This window comes from Dendropsophus ebraccatus, chromosome 2 (genome assembly GCF_027789765.1).
Source record: "Dendropsophus ebraccatus isolate aDenEbr1 chromosome 2, aDenEbr1.pat, whole genome shotgun sequence".
NCBI classification, from domain to species: Eukaryota; Metazoa; Chordata; class Amphibia; order Anura; family Hylidae; genus Dendropsophus; species Dendropsophus ebraccatus.
Genome location: NC_091455.1, coordinates 204,274,932 through 204,294,196, shown reverse-complemented (window position 1 = coordinate 204,294,196; position 19,265 = coordinate 204,274,932). Strand labels below are relative to the sequence as shown.

Sequence of the window (19,265 nt, the reverse complement as noted above, 5' to 3'; positions counted from 1 at the left end):
ACTGGGCTCAGTGTATTTATAAGGAATAGAAACCTCCTGTCAGGTCTGATCAGAGTGGCGGAGGCAGCGGCAGCCGCCCGTCAGGAAGGATTATTCACGTATATGGAGCATTGTCTTATTCCAGGGGGCGGGGGCACTGGGTCATGTGACACTGACTGCGCTTGAGATCCGCAGACTGTGATATCACGTAATCCCATTGTGTATCGTCTGTCTTCTTTGCCTTATGTGACTTTTCTGAGTAGTTTTAGGGAGAATGTTTGAGCAGTCACTTATATGCTGCTTTTATTGCACAATATGTGAGTTTTTACACTAGTTTTCTGGTATAAGGTTTGATAAATTCCCCCTTAGTGTTTTGGAGGATTGCGAGAGGCCTAATGGTGACCACTCCATGAGGAGACACGCACACCTCATCATCAGCACTTTACTCAGGAGACACCACCAGCTTTGTGGTTACAGGCAGCATAGTTACAAGTGCACAATGCTTAGCTGTTCTCACATAGAGGCACTTAGTGTAATAGTTGCGCCTGGCAGTTCTAATACAGCAACCTAACTCAATCTCTAGCCCTGTGGCTCTTCTGCTGTTGTGAAACTACAACTCCCATCATGCCCAGTCAGCTATGCATCCCTTTGAGACCTGCCAAGGGTGGGACTCCCTTCCGCCATGTTGCAGATAAGCAGACAGTAACATAACATGGTGCTTGCAGGGCTCTTCAGTGGTTACCCCATTCTCGGGCACATGTTGGGGTAGTGCTGCCTTGTAGCCATTATATTGATGGGGTCTGCTCTGTGCGTCACTCTTGTCCTGTAGGGATCGGGGCGCGTGGGAGCATCTCAAGAACCAGATTCTATATATAGTGATGAATTCTCCGTACGCCATAGAAACCTGATATTTTATAGCTGTAAATATGTCTGATCCCTGGATGAGCAAAACCCTGTAATGTGTCTGTAGGAAGCAGCTCTGTATAGATGTGACTAGGGGCCACTGCAGACCCCCACAGCACCCATCACCAATACCTGGAATCTAATGGAAGGTCAACTATACATGTGTCCCCCTACAATTCCAGCATCACTTCCCCATTCGTCCTGGGTTAGGATCAGCAGCCTATGGGTTAGGATCAGCAGCCTATGGGTTAGGATCAGCAGTCTATGGTTTTAGGATCAGCAGCCTATGGGTTAGGATGAGCAGCCTATATGTTAGGATGAGCAGCCTATATGTTAGGATGAGCAGCCTATATGTTAGGATCAGCAGCCTATATGTTAGGATCAGCAGCCTATGGGTTAGGATGAGCAGCCTATAGGTTAGGATGAGCAGCCTATGGGTTAGGATGAGCAGCCTATAGGTTAGGATCAGTAGCCTATGGGTTAGAATGAGCAGCCTATGGTTTAGGATGAGCAGCCTATAGGTTAGGATGAGCAGCCTATGGTTTAGGATCAGTAGCCTATGGGTTAGGATCAGTAGCCTATGGGTTAGGATGAGCAGCCTATGGGTTAGGATGAGCAGCCTATGGTTTAGGATGAGCAGCCTATAGGTTAGGATCAGTAGCCTATGGGTTAGGATGAGTAGCCTATGGGTTAGGATGAGCAGCCTATGGGTTAGGATCAGTAGCCTATAGGTTAGGATGAGCAGCCTATGGTTTAGGATGAGCAGCCTATAGGTTAGGATCAGTAGCCTATGGGTTAGGATGAGTAGCCTATGGGTTAGGATGAGCAGCCTATGGGTTAGGATCAGTAGCCTATGGGTTAGGATGAGCAGCCTATGGTTTAGGATGAGCAGCCTATAGGTTAGGATGAGCAGCCTATGGGTTAGGATCAGCAGCCTATGGGTTAGGATGAGCAGCCTATGGTTTAGGATCAGTAGCCTATGGGTTAGGATCAGTAGCCTATGGGTTAGGATGAGCAGCCTATGGGTTAGGATGAGCAGCCTATGGTTTAGGATGAGCAGCCTATAGGTTAGGATGAGCAGCCTATGGTTTAGGATCAGTAGCCTATGGGTTAGGATCAGTAGCCTATGGGTTAGGATGAGCAGCCTATGGGTTAGGATGAGCAGCCTATGGTTTAGGATGAGCAGCCTATAGGTTAGGATCAGTAGCCTATGGGTTAGGATGAGTAGCCTATGGGTTAGGATGAGCAGCCTATGGGTTAGGATCAGTAGCCTATAGGTTAGGATGAGCAGCCTATGGTTTAGGATGAGCAGCCTATAGGTTAGGATCAGTAGCCTATGGGTTAGGATGAGTAGCCTATGGGTTAGGATGAGCAGCCTATGGGTTAGGATCAGTAGCCTATGGGTTAGGATGAGCAGCCTATGGTTTAGGATGAGCAGCCTATAGGTTAGGATGAGCAGCCTATGGGTTAGGATCAGCAGCCTATGGGTTAGGATCATTAGCCTATGGGTTAGAATGAGCAGCCTATGGTTTAGGATGAACTGCCTATGGTTTAGGATGAGCAGCCTATGGTTTAGGATGAGCAGCCTATAGGTTAGGATGAGCAGCCTATAGGTTAGGATGAGCAGCCTATGGGTTAGGATCAGTAGCCTATAGGTTAGGATCAGTAGCCTATAGGTTAGGATCAACAACCTATGGGTTAGGATCAGCAGTCTATGGGTTAGGTTCAGCTGTCTATGGTTTTAGGATCAGCAGCCTATGGGTGAGGATCAGCAGCCTATAGGTTAGGATCAACAACCTATGGGTTAGGATCAGCAGCCTATGGGTTAGGATCCCACTATGTATGTTATGTCTGATCTGCATCTGGAGGTCTGGATGTCCCACTGTCCTCCTGCAGGTATCTGGGCCTCCATTTCTGATGCTTTCCCTTCCTGTCCCTGCAGCTCTGGAGGGGCACCCTGGCACGGTGGCGCTATAAGCGGCTGAGAGCCATCTATAAGATCATGAGCTTCTACAAGTGCTATAAGGTGCGCTCCCACCTGATGGAGATAGTGCGGCTGTTCCAGAATGTCCGAGAGATGGAGGACTACGGCAAAAGTGTGGAGTGGCCAGAGCCGCCTGCTGTGCTGGAGCAGTTCCAGGATATCTGCAAGAGCCTGCACAGAAGGTTAGTGTGAATGACGGCATCATGGGACTTATAAGGATGTAAAGGGAAGCTCCACCATCCACTATTATACAGTTACACATACTGTAAGGAGGAAGAACGCTGTAACACTTCACCTTCACTAACATTACACTAGATAGAGAGACAGACAGACACAGATAGATAGATAGATAGATAGATAGATAGATTGATAGATGATAGATAGATAGGATATGAGATGGGTAGATAGGATATAGATAGATAGATAGATTTGAGATAGATAGATAGATAGATAGATAGGATAATAGATAGATAGATAGATAAATAGATAGATAGATAGATCTTGGTGTATTATGGCAAGCACTGACAGTGTCACATGCACTGGCAGATTATAGCTATGTAGGTCCCTATGTCTTGCTGTAGAGTTTTCCTGTATTGTTAATCCATCCATTGTGTTTCTGCTTCTTCCTGCAGATGGAGGGCCACAAAGATAGTGAAGAATATTCCGCCCTCTCAGATGTGGCAGATCAGATGTAAGGTTTGTGCAATGGAATCGCTGCAGGATCTGCGCACAGACATCGGCTACCAGCGGCCCTGGAAGCAGAACTACCTGTCCTGTGTGAGTCCTCCGGGTGTGGGGATCAGCGGTACACTGTCTGGTCACCGGTGCCATTCTGTACTAAGACCCCCAACAATCACCCACGTTAATTACACTACTATTCACATATGTGACTGAGGGGATCATAGTGTTATATATCCCCTTATTGATGCCCATAGTCCTATGTACCCCCTCATTGATGCCCATAGTCCTATATACCCCCTCATTGGTGCCCATAGTCTTATATGCCCCTCACTGGAGCTCATAGTCTTGTATACCCAATGGCCTCCTGCACTGATCTCTGCTATTTCTCTCTCTCTCTCTCTCTCTGCAGGAAGCAGAGAATCCAGTTGGAGCTTAGTGTTATATACCCCTTCATTGGTGCTCACAGTGTTATATACCCCTTCATTGGACCTCATAGTATTGTATACCCCCTCATTGATGCTCATAGTCTTATATGCCCCCTCATTGGTGCCCATAGTCTTATATACCACCTCATTGGTGTTCACAGTGTTATATACCCAATGGTCTCCTGCACTGATCTCTGCTATTTCTCTCTCTCTCTCTCTCTGCAGGAATTAGAGAATCCAGTTGGAGCTGATCACTTCCAGAAATCACTTGAGGCCCTAAGGAAAAAAGATGGCCACAGCTCCGTCCTGTTTTCCTGTCACATCCGCAAGGTGAGTGTCACCCTCACTTATCATGTATCTGTAATATGTGAATATTTCCAGAACTCTGCACTGGATAATTCCATAATGCATCATAGTAAGACACTGCTCCATGTGGCATCATCACCCAGGAGCTGTATGGCCCATGTGTAGTGTGGAGCAGGGAGGATGTAGGGTGGAAAGGTGCTGTAGTGTATAGCAGGGAGGATGTAGGGTGGAGGGGAGCTGTAGTGTACAGCAGGGAGGATGTAGGGTGGAGAGGTGCTGTAGTGTACAGTGGGGAGGATGTAGGGTGGAGGGGAGCTATAGTGTACAGCGGGGAGAATGTAGGGTGGAGGGGAGCTGTAGTGTACAGCAGGGAGGATGTAGGATGGAAAGGTGCTGCAGTGTACAGCAGGTAGGATGTAGGGTGGAGAGGTGCTGTAGTGTATAGCAGGGAGGATGTAGGGTGGAGGGGAGCTGTAGTGTATAGCAGGGAGGATGTAGGGTGGAGAGGTGCTGTAGTGTATAGCAGGGAGGATGTAGGGTGGAGAGGTGCTGTAGTGTACAGCAGGGAGGATGTCGGGTGGAGAGGTGCTGTAGTGTACAGCAGGGAGGATGTAATGTAGAAGAAGATATGCTGTAGTGTACAGCAGGGAGGATGTAATGTAGAAGAAGATATGCTGTAGTGTACAGCAGGGGGATGCCTGTGAGGTGACTGGGCTCCATATACATCAACAATCACTGAGAGGAGGAGAGACATGAGGGACATGAGACCAGAAAGGAGTGAGACAGCTGGTAATGTATGTGATACTAACTGTACCGGAGACTGCGGTGTCCATCACTGTCCATGGTGCTGAAAGTCTCGGCTGCACCACTGTAACATAGGAAATGTATGAGACTATCTATCTATCTATCTATCTATCTATCTATCTATCTATCTATCTATCTATCTATCTCCTCTCTATCTCTTATCTATCTATCTCCTATCTATCTATCTATCTATCTATCTATCTATCTATCTATCTATCTCCTATCTATCTATCTATCCATCTATCTATCTCCTATCTATCTATCTATCTATCTATCTATCTATCTATCTATCTATCTATCTATCTATCTATCTATCTCTATCTCTCTCATCTATTTTTCTAGCTGAAATATTCCCCCTTTTCCTATAGTAGCATCATTGGTAAGGCTTACAAGTTAGGGTATATGATGGAGGGGGGTGGGGGTATGGATTAGTTGGGAGAGTACTATCTATGTATTTATGTATGTGTGAATAACCTGCAAACAGCTCCACATATCTCACCTTCCTGGATGTGCTCTTCTTAATTTTACCTTGAAGTTGCGCATTAACCAGGCTTTTGTGCATCCTGTAAGAGTTGGCGTATGGCGTAGTCTATATTTGGTACTGTGTAAACCTTTATGACTATAAAAGAGTACATTCACTGGTTTTCTTATGACTCATGATCTGCTACTCCGGGGTCAATAAGATCACATGAAGAAAAAGCAGAATGATCAATAATAATAGCTTGTTACTTGCGTCACCAAACTAAGAAAGCAGCGCAGGCGGGGGGCTCAGCCCACACACCCCTATGGCGTGCTATATACAGAGTGTCACCGCTAAACATGGCGTCACCTAATACACAGGTCACTGTGTTCGAGGGAAAATGGCAAACCACAAAAGTGTGGTACAGGATACTTCTCAGACTTTAGCTCCAAGTCTACATGTACATATATTCTGCCACATGGTCACACCATCTCTGGGTAGTGCACACACAGTAGTGTCACGTGGTGCCATATAGTAGCCAGACTACCATGCTGTCCATAGACAGTGTTACAGTTGCCCACAATGTGCCAAACATTATCCAGAATATAGAGACATAGCTGTTGCCCTGAGTGTGCCATATAGTGCTCATAAACAGTGCCCATATAGTGCCATACTGTGCCTTTCTAATACTATACTCTGCCTATGTAGTGCCATGCTGTGCTTGTATAATACTATATTGTGCCTGTCTGATACTATACTCTGCCTATATAGTGCCATGCTGTGCCTGTATAATACTATATTGTGCCTGTCTAATACTATACTCTGCCTATATAGTGCCATGCTGTGCCTGTATAATACTATATTGTGCCTGTATAATACTATATTGTGCCTGTCTAATACTATACTCTGCCTATATAGTGCCATACGGTGCCTGTCTAATACTTTACTCTGCCTATATAGTGCCATACTGTGCCTGTCTAATACTATACTTTTCCTATACAGTGCCATACTGTGCCTGTATAATACTATACTGTACCTGTTTAATATACAGGCACAGTATGGCAATATACAGGTACAGTATAATACTATACTGTACCTGTATATTGCCATACTGTGCCTGTATATTATTATACTTTGCCTATATAATGCCAGACAGTGCCGATATATTACTATACTGTATCTATATATTGCGCCTATATATTACTATAATTGGCCTATATAGTGCCATACTGTGCCTGTTTAATACTATACTGTACCCTTATATTGCCATACTGTGCCTGTATATTACTATACGTTGGCTATATAGTGCCATACTGTGCCTGTATAATACTATACTGTACCTGTATATTGCCATACTGTGCCTGTATATTATGATACGTGGCCTATATGGTGCCTGTATATTACTATACTTCGCCTATATAGTGCCACACTGGGCTTGTATAATACTATACTGTACCTGTATATTGCCATATTGTGCCTGTATATTACTATACTTGGCCTATATAGTGCTATTCTGTGCCTGTATATTACTATACTTGGCCTATACAGTGCCATACAGTGCCTGTATATTACTATACGTGGCCTATATAGTGCTATTCCATGCCTGTATATTGCCATACTGTGCCTGTATATTATGATATCTGGCCTATATAGTGCCATACGGTGCCTGTATATTACTATATTTCCTCAACGTTTCCGCAAAGATTTCACCATCAGCATTGCGGAATCTTTACTGTATGAGCTGTGAGACTATGAAATTCTCTGCCACATGATGTTGTCATGGCCAATTCATTAAATACGTTCAAGGGAGGTATTGATGCTTTTCTTGAAAAATATAATATTACAAGGCTGCCATCCTGTACCTATAAAGTGGAATACTGTACCTGTTGTATAGTGCCATCTGTGCCAGTGTGACACTGTCTGCTTAGCTGCAGACTATCTAATCCTATCATGTGTCATTCTGTTTGGTTTGCTGTATCTAATCCTATGTTGTGTGATACACTGAGGTTCTGTACCTAATCTGTCTGTCAGGGTTCTGTATCTAAGCCTATCATGTGATACTGCCTTCGGAGCAGCCACATCCACTTTGGGATAACCAGTCTATAGACGTCTCCTCACATCTGATTTGGACTCTGCAATTCCTGCCGTCCCTAGAAGTGTTGGGTGATGCGTCAGCTGGTAGTGGTGTCCTCTCCAGTAACGCCGCTCTGCCCCGCGGGGGTCATGTGATCATCTTGAGGGAAGCGGCGTGCAGAGAATGTAATGGGATTATCATTCAATGGCCACATTGTTCCTCACACGAGGATATCAGGAAGGAGATAGATGTTGGGTCAGCTGGGCAAAGCAGAGGATTATGGGTACAGACAAACCCTGATGTCTTATATTTGGGGGTTCATCATTTTCACTGTCCTCTTTGTGTCACTTTTCAGATGAATCGCTTCAATAAGTGTAAGGATAGAGGCCTAGTCATCACCGACCGCCACATCTACCGCCTGGAGCCTAAGAAGGGCTACAAGGTCCTGAAGTCTGTGCCCATCACAGCGGTGAGTACCACAGACCGCTAACACAAAGCTGCTGCTGAAAAAGTACTACAACCCTCAGCATACTCCCTGTTTTGACAGGTTTTACATCATTGCCACAGAGGTAGAAGCAGCCTGGTTGCTAGGGAGAAACTTCCTGACAACTATTTTTGCTAGCAACCAGATAGTCCCAGTGGCATGCTGGGAGTTGTAGTTTTGCAGCAGCTAGAGATCACATATAGATAAACTGGTTGCTATGGAGACAACTCCTGACAACCTCATTTGTCAACATATGACTAGCAACCTGACTGTCAGATGTGACAACTAGATTGTCCATGAGCTGCCAAGAGTGAAGAGGTGAGGCAGCTAGGAAGTCGTCTTGTCATCCACATGTCTGGATGAAGGCAGGGAGGTCTGCTGTGGGTTGCAGTGCCCATGTAAATATAGTGCTGAAATAGTACTGCCATACAGTGCCATCACCACCATACATTATAACAGTGCCTAAGCAGCAAGTGATACACAATGGGGAATATTCATCAAACATGGTGTAAAGTGAAACTGGCCCAGTTGCCCCTAGCAACCAATCAGATTCCACCTTTCGTTTTCCAAAAGGTCTGTGAGGGATGAAAGGTGGAATCTGATTGGTTGCTAGGGGCAACTGAGACAGTCTCACTTTACACCATGTTTGATAAATCTTCCCCAATGCCTTTGTGAGTATAGTTCTAAAATATTACCACCATATAGTGTAATCAGTGCTATACATGATGTTCTCCCCATGCACCTATGACAACACTCCCTGTCCCATGCTCTGGTGGCTTAGTGTTATCATAAGGACACTATTCCTCTTACCCCAGAAAATTAGCATCCAGACCATCTACCATGAGACCTATGGGCTGTAAGTGTAAAGGGCCAGGAAGGGTTATCATGGGGGCACGGCCGAAAGGGTTGTTGATCTCAGACCAGGAGTCTCTTCTGTGAAATGCATTTTCCACATTTTTGAAAGAGAATAAATATTTTATATGGATCTTCAGGGATTCTCCTCTCATAAGCGCGTTCTGCAGCATCAATTATATATAGCGACATACATGTAGGGCCAGTCGATGTTCTCCCCTCCCCCAGACCAGAAATTACATTTCCCCCAAATCATCTCAATGGTGGCAGCAGGTGCTGGGAGACGGAATTTATATTCTTATAATTTGCTGACAGCGACATTTCATAATGCCCTGAGTAATTGATTCTCCAGCCCGCACCGAGGAAAATTACCCCCTAATTATGAGTCTGATTATGGGAAGGGAGGCGGCCCCCCATCTGACGGGAACAGAGCGTATTGTAAAAATGATGGAAAATCAGGCGAATAATAAAACGTACAGTCTCTGGTGCGCCAAATATTACAGGCAGTAAGTGAGCGGGAAACAGTCTCCTGATATTATCTATAGGGTGAGAACTGGTCATGTCTATGTAATGTTAAAGTGAATACACCGCTCAGCCATAACATTAAAACCCCTTCCCGTAGTCTTGTGATGTTTCCCCCCCCCCCCCAGAACCCAGACCTATAGCCCTGTTATGTGTCTCCTCCAGAGGCCGGACCCCATAGCCCTGTGATGTGTCTCCTCCAGAGGCCGGACCCCATAGCCCTGTTATGTGTCTCCTCCAGAGGCCGGACCCCATAGCCCTGTGATGTGTCCCCTCCAGAGGCCGGACCCCATAGCCCTGTGATGTGTCTCCTCCAGAGGCCGGACCCCATAGCCTTGTTATGTGTCTCCTCCAGAGGCCGGACCCTATAGCCCTGTGATGTGTCCCCTCCAGAGGCCGGACCCCATAGCCCTGTGATGTGTCTGCTCCAGAGGCCGGACCCCATAGCCCTGTGATGTGTCCCCTCCAGAGGCCGGACCCCATAGCCCTGTTATGTGTCTCCTCCAGAGGCCAGACCCCATAGCCCTGTTATGTGTCTGCTCCAGAGGCCGGACCCCATAGCCCTGTTATGTGTCTCCTCCAGAGGCCGGACCCCAAAGCCCTGTGATGTGTCCCTCCCCCTAGAGCCTGGACCCCATAGCCCTGTGATGTGTCCCCTCCAGAGGCCAGACCCCAAAGCCCTGTGATGTGTCCCTCCCCCCAGAGCCTGGACCTCATAGCCCTGAGATGTCCTTTGTGATATCAGCAGATGATAATGTGCGGTCTGATGTGCGACCTTCATTGATGTGACTTGTTTCTCCAGCACATCCCACAGATGATCGAGCGGATTGAGATCTGGGGGCGACCACCCTGATCTCTTTGTTATCTTCCTCTCTCCTGAACATTGTTGCCCCTGAGGCCTTATCCTGCAGACTGCTTCCATGAAGGTGTATACAATGGTTAGGTAGGTGGTAACAGTAACATCCACATGATGCCAGGACTCAAGGTCTCCAGCAGAGCTGATAGAGAAGTTAGATAAAATTGGACTTAATCCCTGGATAGTTCAGTGGATTTGTGGTTGGCTGAAGGATAGATATCAGAGGGTTGTTGGTAATGATGTATATTCCGAGCAGAGACTGGTTACAAGTGGTGTGCCACAAGGGTCTGTTCTGGGTCCTATTCTTTTTAATATCTTTGGAAATGACATAGAAGAAGGTTTGGTAGGTAAAGTTTGTCTCTTTGCTGATGACACAAAAGTGTGCAATAGGGTTGATACTCCTGGAGGTGTCAGATACTCCCGGGGGTGACGCCCGGACGAAGACTACGAAACGCGCGTCGGGGTGGTGGCGACCCGGAGGATACATAATACGTTTTACCTATAGGTATCTGTGCTACGTCTCTAGGACCTTTGGGGTCAATAATAGTTATGGGTTAAGTGCAATATGATAATGAATTATATATATTGAGTATTTACTACCACCTTTTAATGAATTTTTTTTTTTTTTTTTGCACTATTACCTATTTATTTGCATTGTGCAAGTGTAATTGGTCAGGGACCGGGCATGTGTAATATTATTTGTTCATAAACCTATCATCTCCTCCGGGATAGCCACTGTTCTTTAATGTTGGTTTTTTGTCTCTTTTTTATATGTATTGTTTTTAATATTTCTTTTCAATAAAGATTAATTTTTGGGATATGGAATTTCAGCATTTTTTTCTTTGGAGGTATTGTATTAGTGAGCTGTAGTAGCAATATAGACTAAGTGCAGGATATTTAATAAGGCACATGTCCTATACTAGACACTTAAAAATATTGCATGAAGACAGAAGTGTGGGTATAAACCATATTAGGAAAGACTTAAAGGGGTTATCCAGCGCTACAAAAACATGGCAACTTTTCTCCCTCTCTTGTCTCCAGTTCAGGTGTGGTTTGCAAATAAGCTCCATTCACTTCAATGGAACTGAGTTTGAAATCCCACCCAATCTGGAGACAAGAGAGGGGGAAAAGTGGCCATGTTTTTGTAGTGCTGGATAACCCCTTTAAGGATTTGAATCTGTAGTCTTAAGGAAAGAAGGCAAAGAGGGGACATTATTGAAACCTTTAAGTATGTTACAGGACTAAATAAGGTTCTGGAGGGAAGTGTTTTTAATTAAAAAAAAAAAAAAAGCTGAACTCAAGAACAAAAGGACACAGTGAGAGGTTAGTTGGGGGAAAGATCAGAAGCCACGTGAGAAAATATTACATACTGAAAGAGTAGTAGATACTTGGAACAAACTTCCAGAAGATATGGTTGGCAATTCTACAGAATGGAAACCTGCCTGGCATAAATATACGTCTATCCTAAGATAATAAGAAGGGAAATACTAAAAGGGCAGACTAGATGGACCCAGTGGTCTATTTCTGCCGACAATCTTCTATGTTTCTATGAACATTGCCCATCACACTGCCCCGCCATCTTGTCTTCTTCCATAATGCATCCTGGTGCCATCTCTCTTCCAGGTAAGTGAAACCCACATCCCCAGCCGTCCGCATGATGGAGAATGTGATTTGCCTTCTTCCATTGGTCCAGGTCCCAGTCCTGACGATCATTTAGACACTTTCAGATGGGGTCATATTGGCCCTATGACCAGTCAGCAGGGCCCCATACACAACAAGCTGCCATGTCCTGACTGGTCACTTCCTCATATACCCTCTCCTTGATAAAACCCCATTGGAATTCCGGCAGGACCACCCTAAACAATGAGTGCTGGGGGATATTATTTGCTCCCATTGCCCTCTTCCCATCATGCACCTCACCTTTAGCCCAGGCTGATTTCAGTTCCGGAGCTCATACGGCTGCGGTTGTCACTCAGTGTCAGGGTTATTTTATTGTTGCTATACAAGGTTACATGGTAATAGAGGTGCAGAGTGTCCTGGCACCAGCTGCTTCCCGCCTGTGACACACATTGGCATGCCGCGGCCCTGCACCATGAATAAAACATGATTACAGCACAGAGCCCTCCGTGTGGCGGTGACTGTGCCCGGCCAGGCGGCAGAATGGTCTCCGTCACTACTTCTTCTTTTTTCACTTTCCCTTTATATAAATTCCACCCCCGGTCGTCATGACAACAGGAATTCTGAGAAATGAGGGAGGGGGGAAAATTCCCGGGCGCCAGATTCATTCTTAACACAAATATCATTTATTTATAAGGGTCCGACACATACTGAGCCTCGTAAGAAAATCGCACACTGCGCTATGGTGGCTGGCACGCACAGAGCCGCTACACGCTCACACCTCTCTTCTGCCGACACTTAACCCTGCCTTTATTTTTGGAAATGTGTCTGTTTTATTATTAATGACGTATATAATGATTCAGTCCCCATCATCCGTCCTGGAAGGTGAATGGTTAATACTGTACAGAAGCATCAGTATGGCCCCTATAACACTCTGTCTGAGGGGGAGGCTCCCGGTGTATACATCAGACATATCCATAGGCTCCCGGTGTATACATCAGACATATTCATAGGCTCCTGTGTATACATCAGACATATCCATAGGCTCCCGGTGTATACATCAGACATATTCATAGGCTCCAGTGTATACATCAGACATATTCATAGGCTCCTGTGTATACATCAGACATATCCATAGGCTCCCGGTGTATACATCAGACATATTCATAGGCTCCAGTGTATACATCAGACATATTCATAGGCTCCTGTGTATACATCAGACATATCCATAGGCTCCCGGTGTATACATCAGACATATCCATAGGCTCCCGGTGTATACATCAGACATATTCATAGGCTCCAGTGTATACATCAGACATATCCATAGGCTCCCGGTGTATACATCAGACATATTCATAGGCTCCAGTGTATACATCAGACATATTCATAGGCTCCTGTGTATACATCAGACATATCCATAGGCTCCCGGTGTATACATCAGACATATTCATAGGCTCCTGTGTATACATCAGACATATCCATAGGCTCCCGGTGTATACATCAGACATATCCATAGGCTCCAGTGTATACATCAGACATATTCATAGGCTCCTGTGTATACATCAGACATATCCATAGGCTCCCGGTGTATACATCAGACATATTCATAGGCTCCTGTGTATACATCAGACATATCCATAGGCTCCCTGTGTATACATCAGACATATCCATAGGCTCCTGTGTATACATCAGACATATTCATAGGCTCCTGTGTATACATCAGACATATCCATAGGCTCCCGGTGTATACATCAGACATATCCATAGGCTCCTGTGTATACATCAGACATATTCATAGGCTCCTGTGTATACATCAGACATATCCATAGGCTCCCGGTGTATACATCAGACATATCCATAGGCTCCTGTGTATACATTAGACATATTCATAGGCTCCGGTGTATACATCAGACATACTCATAGGCTCCGGTGTATACTTCAGACATATCCATAGGCTCCTGTGTATACATCAGACATATCCATAGGCTCCTGGTGTATACCTCAGACATATCCATAGGCTGAGTGTATACAGTAGATGTATCCATAGGTTCCGGTGTATACATCAGATGTATACATAGGCCTATGAAACACAGTCTTGAGAGAGGCTCCCGGTCTATACATCAGACATATCCACAGACTCCAAGGGGGAAATTTATCAAACATGGTGTAAAGTGAAACCAATCAGATTCCACCTTTCATTCCTCACAGACTCTTTGGAAAATGAAAGTTGGAATCTGATTGATTGCTAGGGGGGACTGATCCAGTTTCACTCTACACCATGTTTGATAAATCTCCCCCCAAGTGTATAAATCAGAAGTATCCATAGGCTCTGGTGTATACATCAGATGTAGACATAAGTTCAGGTGTATATATCAGACGTATACATAGGCTCCCGATGTATAAATCAGACATATCCATAGGCTCAGGGGTATACATCAGGTGTATCTATAGATTCCAGTGTATACATCAGGTGTATCCATAGATTCCAGTGTATACATCACATGTATCCATAGGTCCCCAGTTTATACATCAGATGTATCTATAGACTTAGGGAAATGGCGTAGCTACCATAGCGGCAGGGTAGGCAGTTGCTATGGGGCCCATGCAGGAGGGGTGCCCGGGGGAGAAAGTCTTTCTGCTTAACCCCTTATGTACTGCAGTGTGTAAGTGACCCAATGTTCACTTACATGCTGCAACACAAAAAAGGGGTTAACAAGCAGAAGGCAGAGATCTCTGCTTCACTGCACCAATAACCTCTGAGCTCTGTTCTCCTCTTCTGCAATCAAGTAGGAAAATTGCAGCGGTCAGCGTTTTTTTAGAGCACAAGCAGCAGGGTCACTTACACATTGCAGTACATAAGGGGTTAAGCAGAAGGTAGGCTGTTCCTGCACCTATGTATTTAACCATAAGGCACCTAATGGTCCCTTATAGGTAAAAACATTGGACTTTTATAGCAAGCAGCCATTGGCTCTCTGCTCTGCCAGTCACTCTTGTGGCTGCAGCCAGGATTCTGCCTGTGTCCACAAGAGATTTTATTTTTTTGGCCACATCATATGGGCAGTGCTTTGTGTTGGGGAGGGGGGGCCCTTAAAATTTTTTTCTATGGGGCCCCATGAATTCAAGCTACACCGCTGACTCAAGGGTTTACATCAGTTGTATCCATAGGCTCCTGGTGTATATATCAGACGTATTTACATGGTAGATACAGAAGCTCTGCAGACAGTGTCACTTAAGATACAGTACAGGGTCAGCAGAGAGTAGTACACATGTTAAAGGAGAAGTCCAGTGAAAATTTATATTAAAGTATTGTATTGCTCCCCAAAAGTTATACAAATCACCAATATACACTTATTATGGGAAATGCTTATAAAGTGCTTTTTTCCCTGCACTTCTGCATCAAGGCTTCACTTCCTGGATAACATGGTGATGTCACTTCCTGGATAACATGGTGATGTCACTTCCTGGATAATATGGTGACGTCACTTCCTGGATAAAATGGTGATGTCACGACTCGACTCCCAGAGCTGTGCGGGCTATGGCTGCTGGAGAGGATGATGGCAGAGGGATGCTCAGTGTCCCTCCAGTGTCCTGTGTCCCTCAGTGCCCCCCAGCCATCATCCTCTCTAGCAGCCACAGCCCGCACAGCTCTGGGAGTCGAGTCGTGACATCACCATTTTATCCAGGAAGTGAAGCCTTGATGCAGTAGTAACTGCAGGGAAAAAAAGCACTTTTTAAGCATTTTCCATAATAAGTGTATATTGGTGATTTGTATAACTTTTGGGGGGCAATACAATACTTTAATAAAAAAGTTTGCCGGACTTCTCCTATAAGCTTAGATACTCCAGCTCAGCACAATACAGACGTAGGCCATGTTACCACTGCGTGTAACACTGGACGTTCTATGACCTGGCCGGATCACAGAACAGCCGGATGATCTTCATTTTTGCTGAATTCGGATGCAGGCGCATCTGTGTGCACCCGCGTCCGCATTGACCACTGCAAACAATGGCCGCTCCGCCCGCACGCTCCACTATGTGAACTGTAAAAGTTCAATCTTGGCACTTACCATAAATGCTTCATAATTTTATTGTAGATAATATCCATCCATATCCATCATAAATACAACAGGACGTTTCAGCGTTCACCTTTCTCAGCTGTCTCATTGTGTGAACTCACAGGTTCTCTGCGGCCGCCATTCAATGAATAGCAACTGCAGAAAACTGACGTGTATATGTATACACTCCCCCCAGGATTCCCTGTAGCTGCAGCACAATGTAAGTGAAGTATTAATCAAGGCTGTGTTGCAAATCGGCAACAATGGCCGTAATTAATACCTTACTTACGTTGTGTGAACATAGCCCTAGAAAGAGAAGTTGAGCAGACAGTATCACACATAAAAGGATTAGATACAGCAGCTCAGCAGATAGTTTGACACATAATAAACTTAGATAATGGAGCTCAGCATCCGGTATCACAACATACTGCAGCTTAGTAGGCAGTAATACACATATGAAAGGCTTAGATACAGCAGCTCAGCATCACGCATGATCAGCTTAGACACAAAGAGGACTGTCTAGAGTCTAGACAGCTGTTTTTCCATAGATTTTAATAGAGCTCTTTATTAGATTCAGAATACGGCCCCATTTTATATCCAATTTACTGTCGTATTTTGCTTCTATTTTACTGTGTGTGAACATAGCCTGATAACGGACGGTGGAGCAGGATGTTCGTCCCTTCTCGCTCTATGAGATCTGGGTCGCACTCCCGGAATCTTATTAGGGAAGGCCGTGTAGTGGGGGAACACGTGCAGCATCGGCGATTCCTGGCGCACGTCCAAACTTCATATTCACTATAATTCCTACAACTTGAGGCAGCGCTGGGTCTAATCTCTGCAGACACCGACTATTCACGTCCCTGCGAGAACTGCAGACAAACAACTGGGAGGAGGAAGGAGACTTTACTGTAAATGTCACCTGTAATCCCTGCACCGTGCCCGGAGGGTGCAATCATCTGCAGCACGTTGCTGGAATATTTGGGGCAGGAGTCAGCGGTTCATGAAAACACGGAGATTCCCGGAAAGTTTTCCAGCTGTAATAACTCCATATACAGGGATGACTCCAGGCTGATACATTAACGGGAAAGGACATTGATCTTTACCTCACAGAGGATTTCCTCCATTGTAACAGACCCCCAGCTGTGGGCAGCATTCACTCGCGGGATATTTAGCCTGTGATGTGTATTCACTGACAGCAAGTAGAGATCTTAAAATGCTAAATATATTGGTGTAAAGCATATTAGAAAGTCTCAGAATGTCTTAACAAACAAAACAATAAAAATCTCATTTAACTTGGTAGCTGAACCTATAGATCCAGAACAATGACACTTGTGGTACAGGATAAGGACACGCTGACACCTGGGGTACAGGATAAGGACACACTGACACTTGGGGTACAGTATAAGGACACCCTGACACTTGGGGTACAGGATGAAGATACCCTGACACTTGGGGTACAGTATAAGGACACCCTGACACTTGGGGTACAGGATAAGGACACGCTGACACTTGGGGTACAGGATAAGGACATGCTGACACTTGGGTACAGTATAAGGACACGCTGACACTTGGGGTACAGGATAAGGACACCCTGACACTTGGGGTACAGGATAAGGACACGCTGACACTTGGGATACAGGATAAGGACACGCTGACACTTGGGGTACATTATAAGGACACGCTGACACTAGGGGTCCAGGATAAGGACACGCTGACACTTGGGGTACACAATAATGACACTGAAACTTGGGGTACAGGATAAGGACACGCTGACACTTTGGGTACACGATAATGACACTGACACTTGGGGTACAGGGTAAGGACACGCTGACATTTGGGGTACAGGATAAGGACACACTGAGACTTGGGGTACACGATAATGACCCTGACACTTGGGGTACACGATAATGACACATTGACACTTGGGGTACACGATAATGACCCTGACACTTGGGGTACACGATAATGACACATTGACACTTGGGGTACACGATAATGACACATTGACACTTGGGGTACACGATAATGACACGCTGACACTTGGAGTACAAGATAAGGACACGCTGACACTTGGGGTACAGTATAAGGGCGTGCTGACACTTGGGGTACAGGATAAGGACACACTGACACTTGAGGTGTTTATCACTTCCTGATTAATAATATTGTCACCATGGTACCTCCTGATAAATAATACTACAAGCATAGTGCTCCCTAATAAATAATACTGCCACCATTGTGCCTCCTAATAAATAATATTGCCACCATGGTACCTCCTGATAAATAATACTGCCAGCATAGTGCCTCTGATAAATAATACTACCATCATAGTGCTTTCTGATAAATAATACTGCTACCATAGCGCCCCTAAAAACTAATACTGCCAGCATAGTGTCCCCTGATAAATAATACTGCCAGCATAGTGTCCCTGATAAATAATACTGCCAGTATAGTCAGGGGCGTAACTATAAATGGCTTGGCCCCATAGCAAACCTTTGATTGGGCCCCCCTTACTTCCCGACTGACCCTGAGCTGTCCACCTGGTGCTGAAAACTATGACAGTTCAGGGGGCCTAGTGCAGGAGCAGGCAATAGGGCCCCCCTGATGTGGTGGGCCCCATAGCAACCGCTATGGCTGCTATAGTGGTAGTTACGCCCCTGAGTATAGTGCCCCTGATAAATAAAGGTGTGATATCTTGATTCTGTCCTCTTTCAGGTCACAGGACTGAGTGTTACAGAAGGTCCCGACCAGCTGGTCGTCCTCCACACCCAGAAGAACAACGACATGGCCTTCTGCCTGGAACCGGCCATCGAGCACCGCGTGGGCGAATTTGTGGGAACGCTGATGAATTACTTAAAATCGTAAGTGCCCCTCCCCCAGTCCCCTGTGCCCCTCCTCCAGTCTCCTGTGCCCCTCCCCCAGTCCCCTGTGCCCCTCCCCCAGTCTGTTTACATTATATCAGCAGCAGGGATTGTATATCTGTCCTGTAGCTGCCCCCTGTGCCGCTCACCGCTGTGTATCCCAGAGCTGCGGACAGGCTTCTCCGCATGAAAAGAACATTTTTATCGATTCACTAAAAGGGGTCACAGCGAGTCGCTCGCGCGGCCGTAAAATCACATCCTGTTGACATTTTGCCTCCAGCCGCATCTTGGCACAAGTCTGGCTGTGAAGAGCTCTGGCCGGTAAATAAGTGACGTCCTTGAGTCGCCCTCTGCTGTCACCGCCATTACTGTTCTAATCCGCTCATGGGTTGTTATTCTGTTCCTG

The 19,265-nt window shown here is 45.6% G+C and overlaps 1 protein-coding gene across 2 annotated transcripts in view; it reads left to right on the top strand.

Moving 5' to 3' along the window:
* LOC138783896 (unconventional myosin-Ig-like) overlaps positions 1-19,265 on the top strand; it is a 91,142-nt gene that overhangs the window by 42,976 nt on the left and 28,901 nt on the right. For both annotated transcript variants that reach the window (XM_069959202.1, XM_069959203.1), the window contains 5 exons: positions 2,825-3,048; positions 3,499-3,643; positions 4,198-4,302; positions 7,972-8,085; positions 18,714-18,859. In XM_069959202.1, the coding sequence (XP_069815303.1) occupies positions 2,825-3,048; positions 3,499-3,643; positions 4,198-4,302; positions 7,972-8,085; positions 18,714-18,859 (734 nt within the window). The remainder of the gene's footprint in view (positions 1-2,824; positions 3,049-3,498; positions 3,644-4,197; positions 4,303-7,971; positions 8,086-18,713; positions 18,860-19,265) is intronic.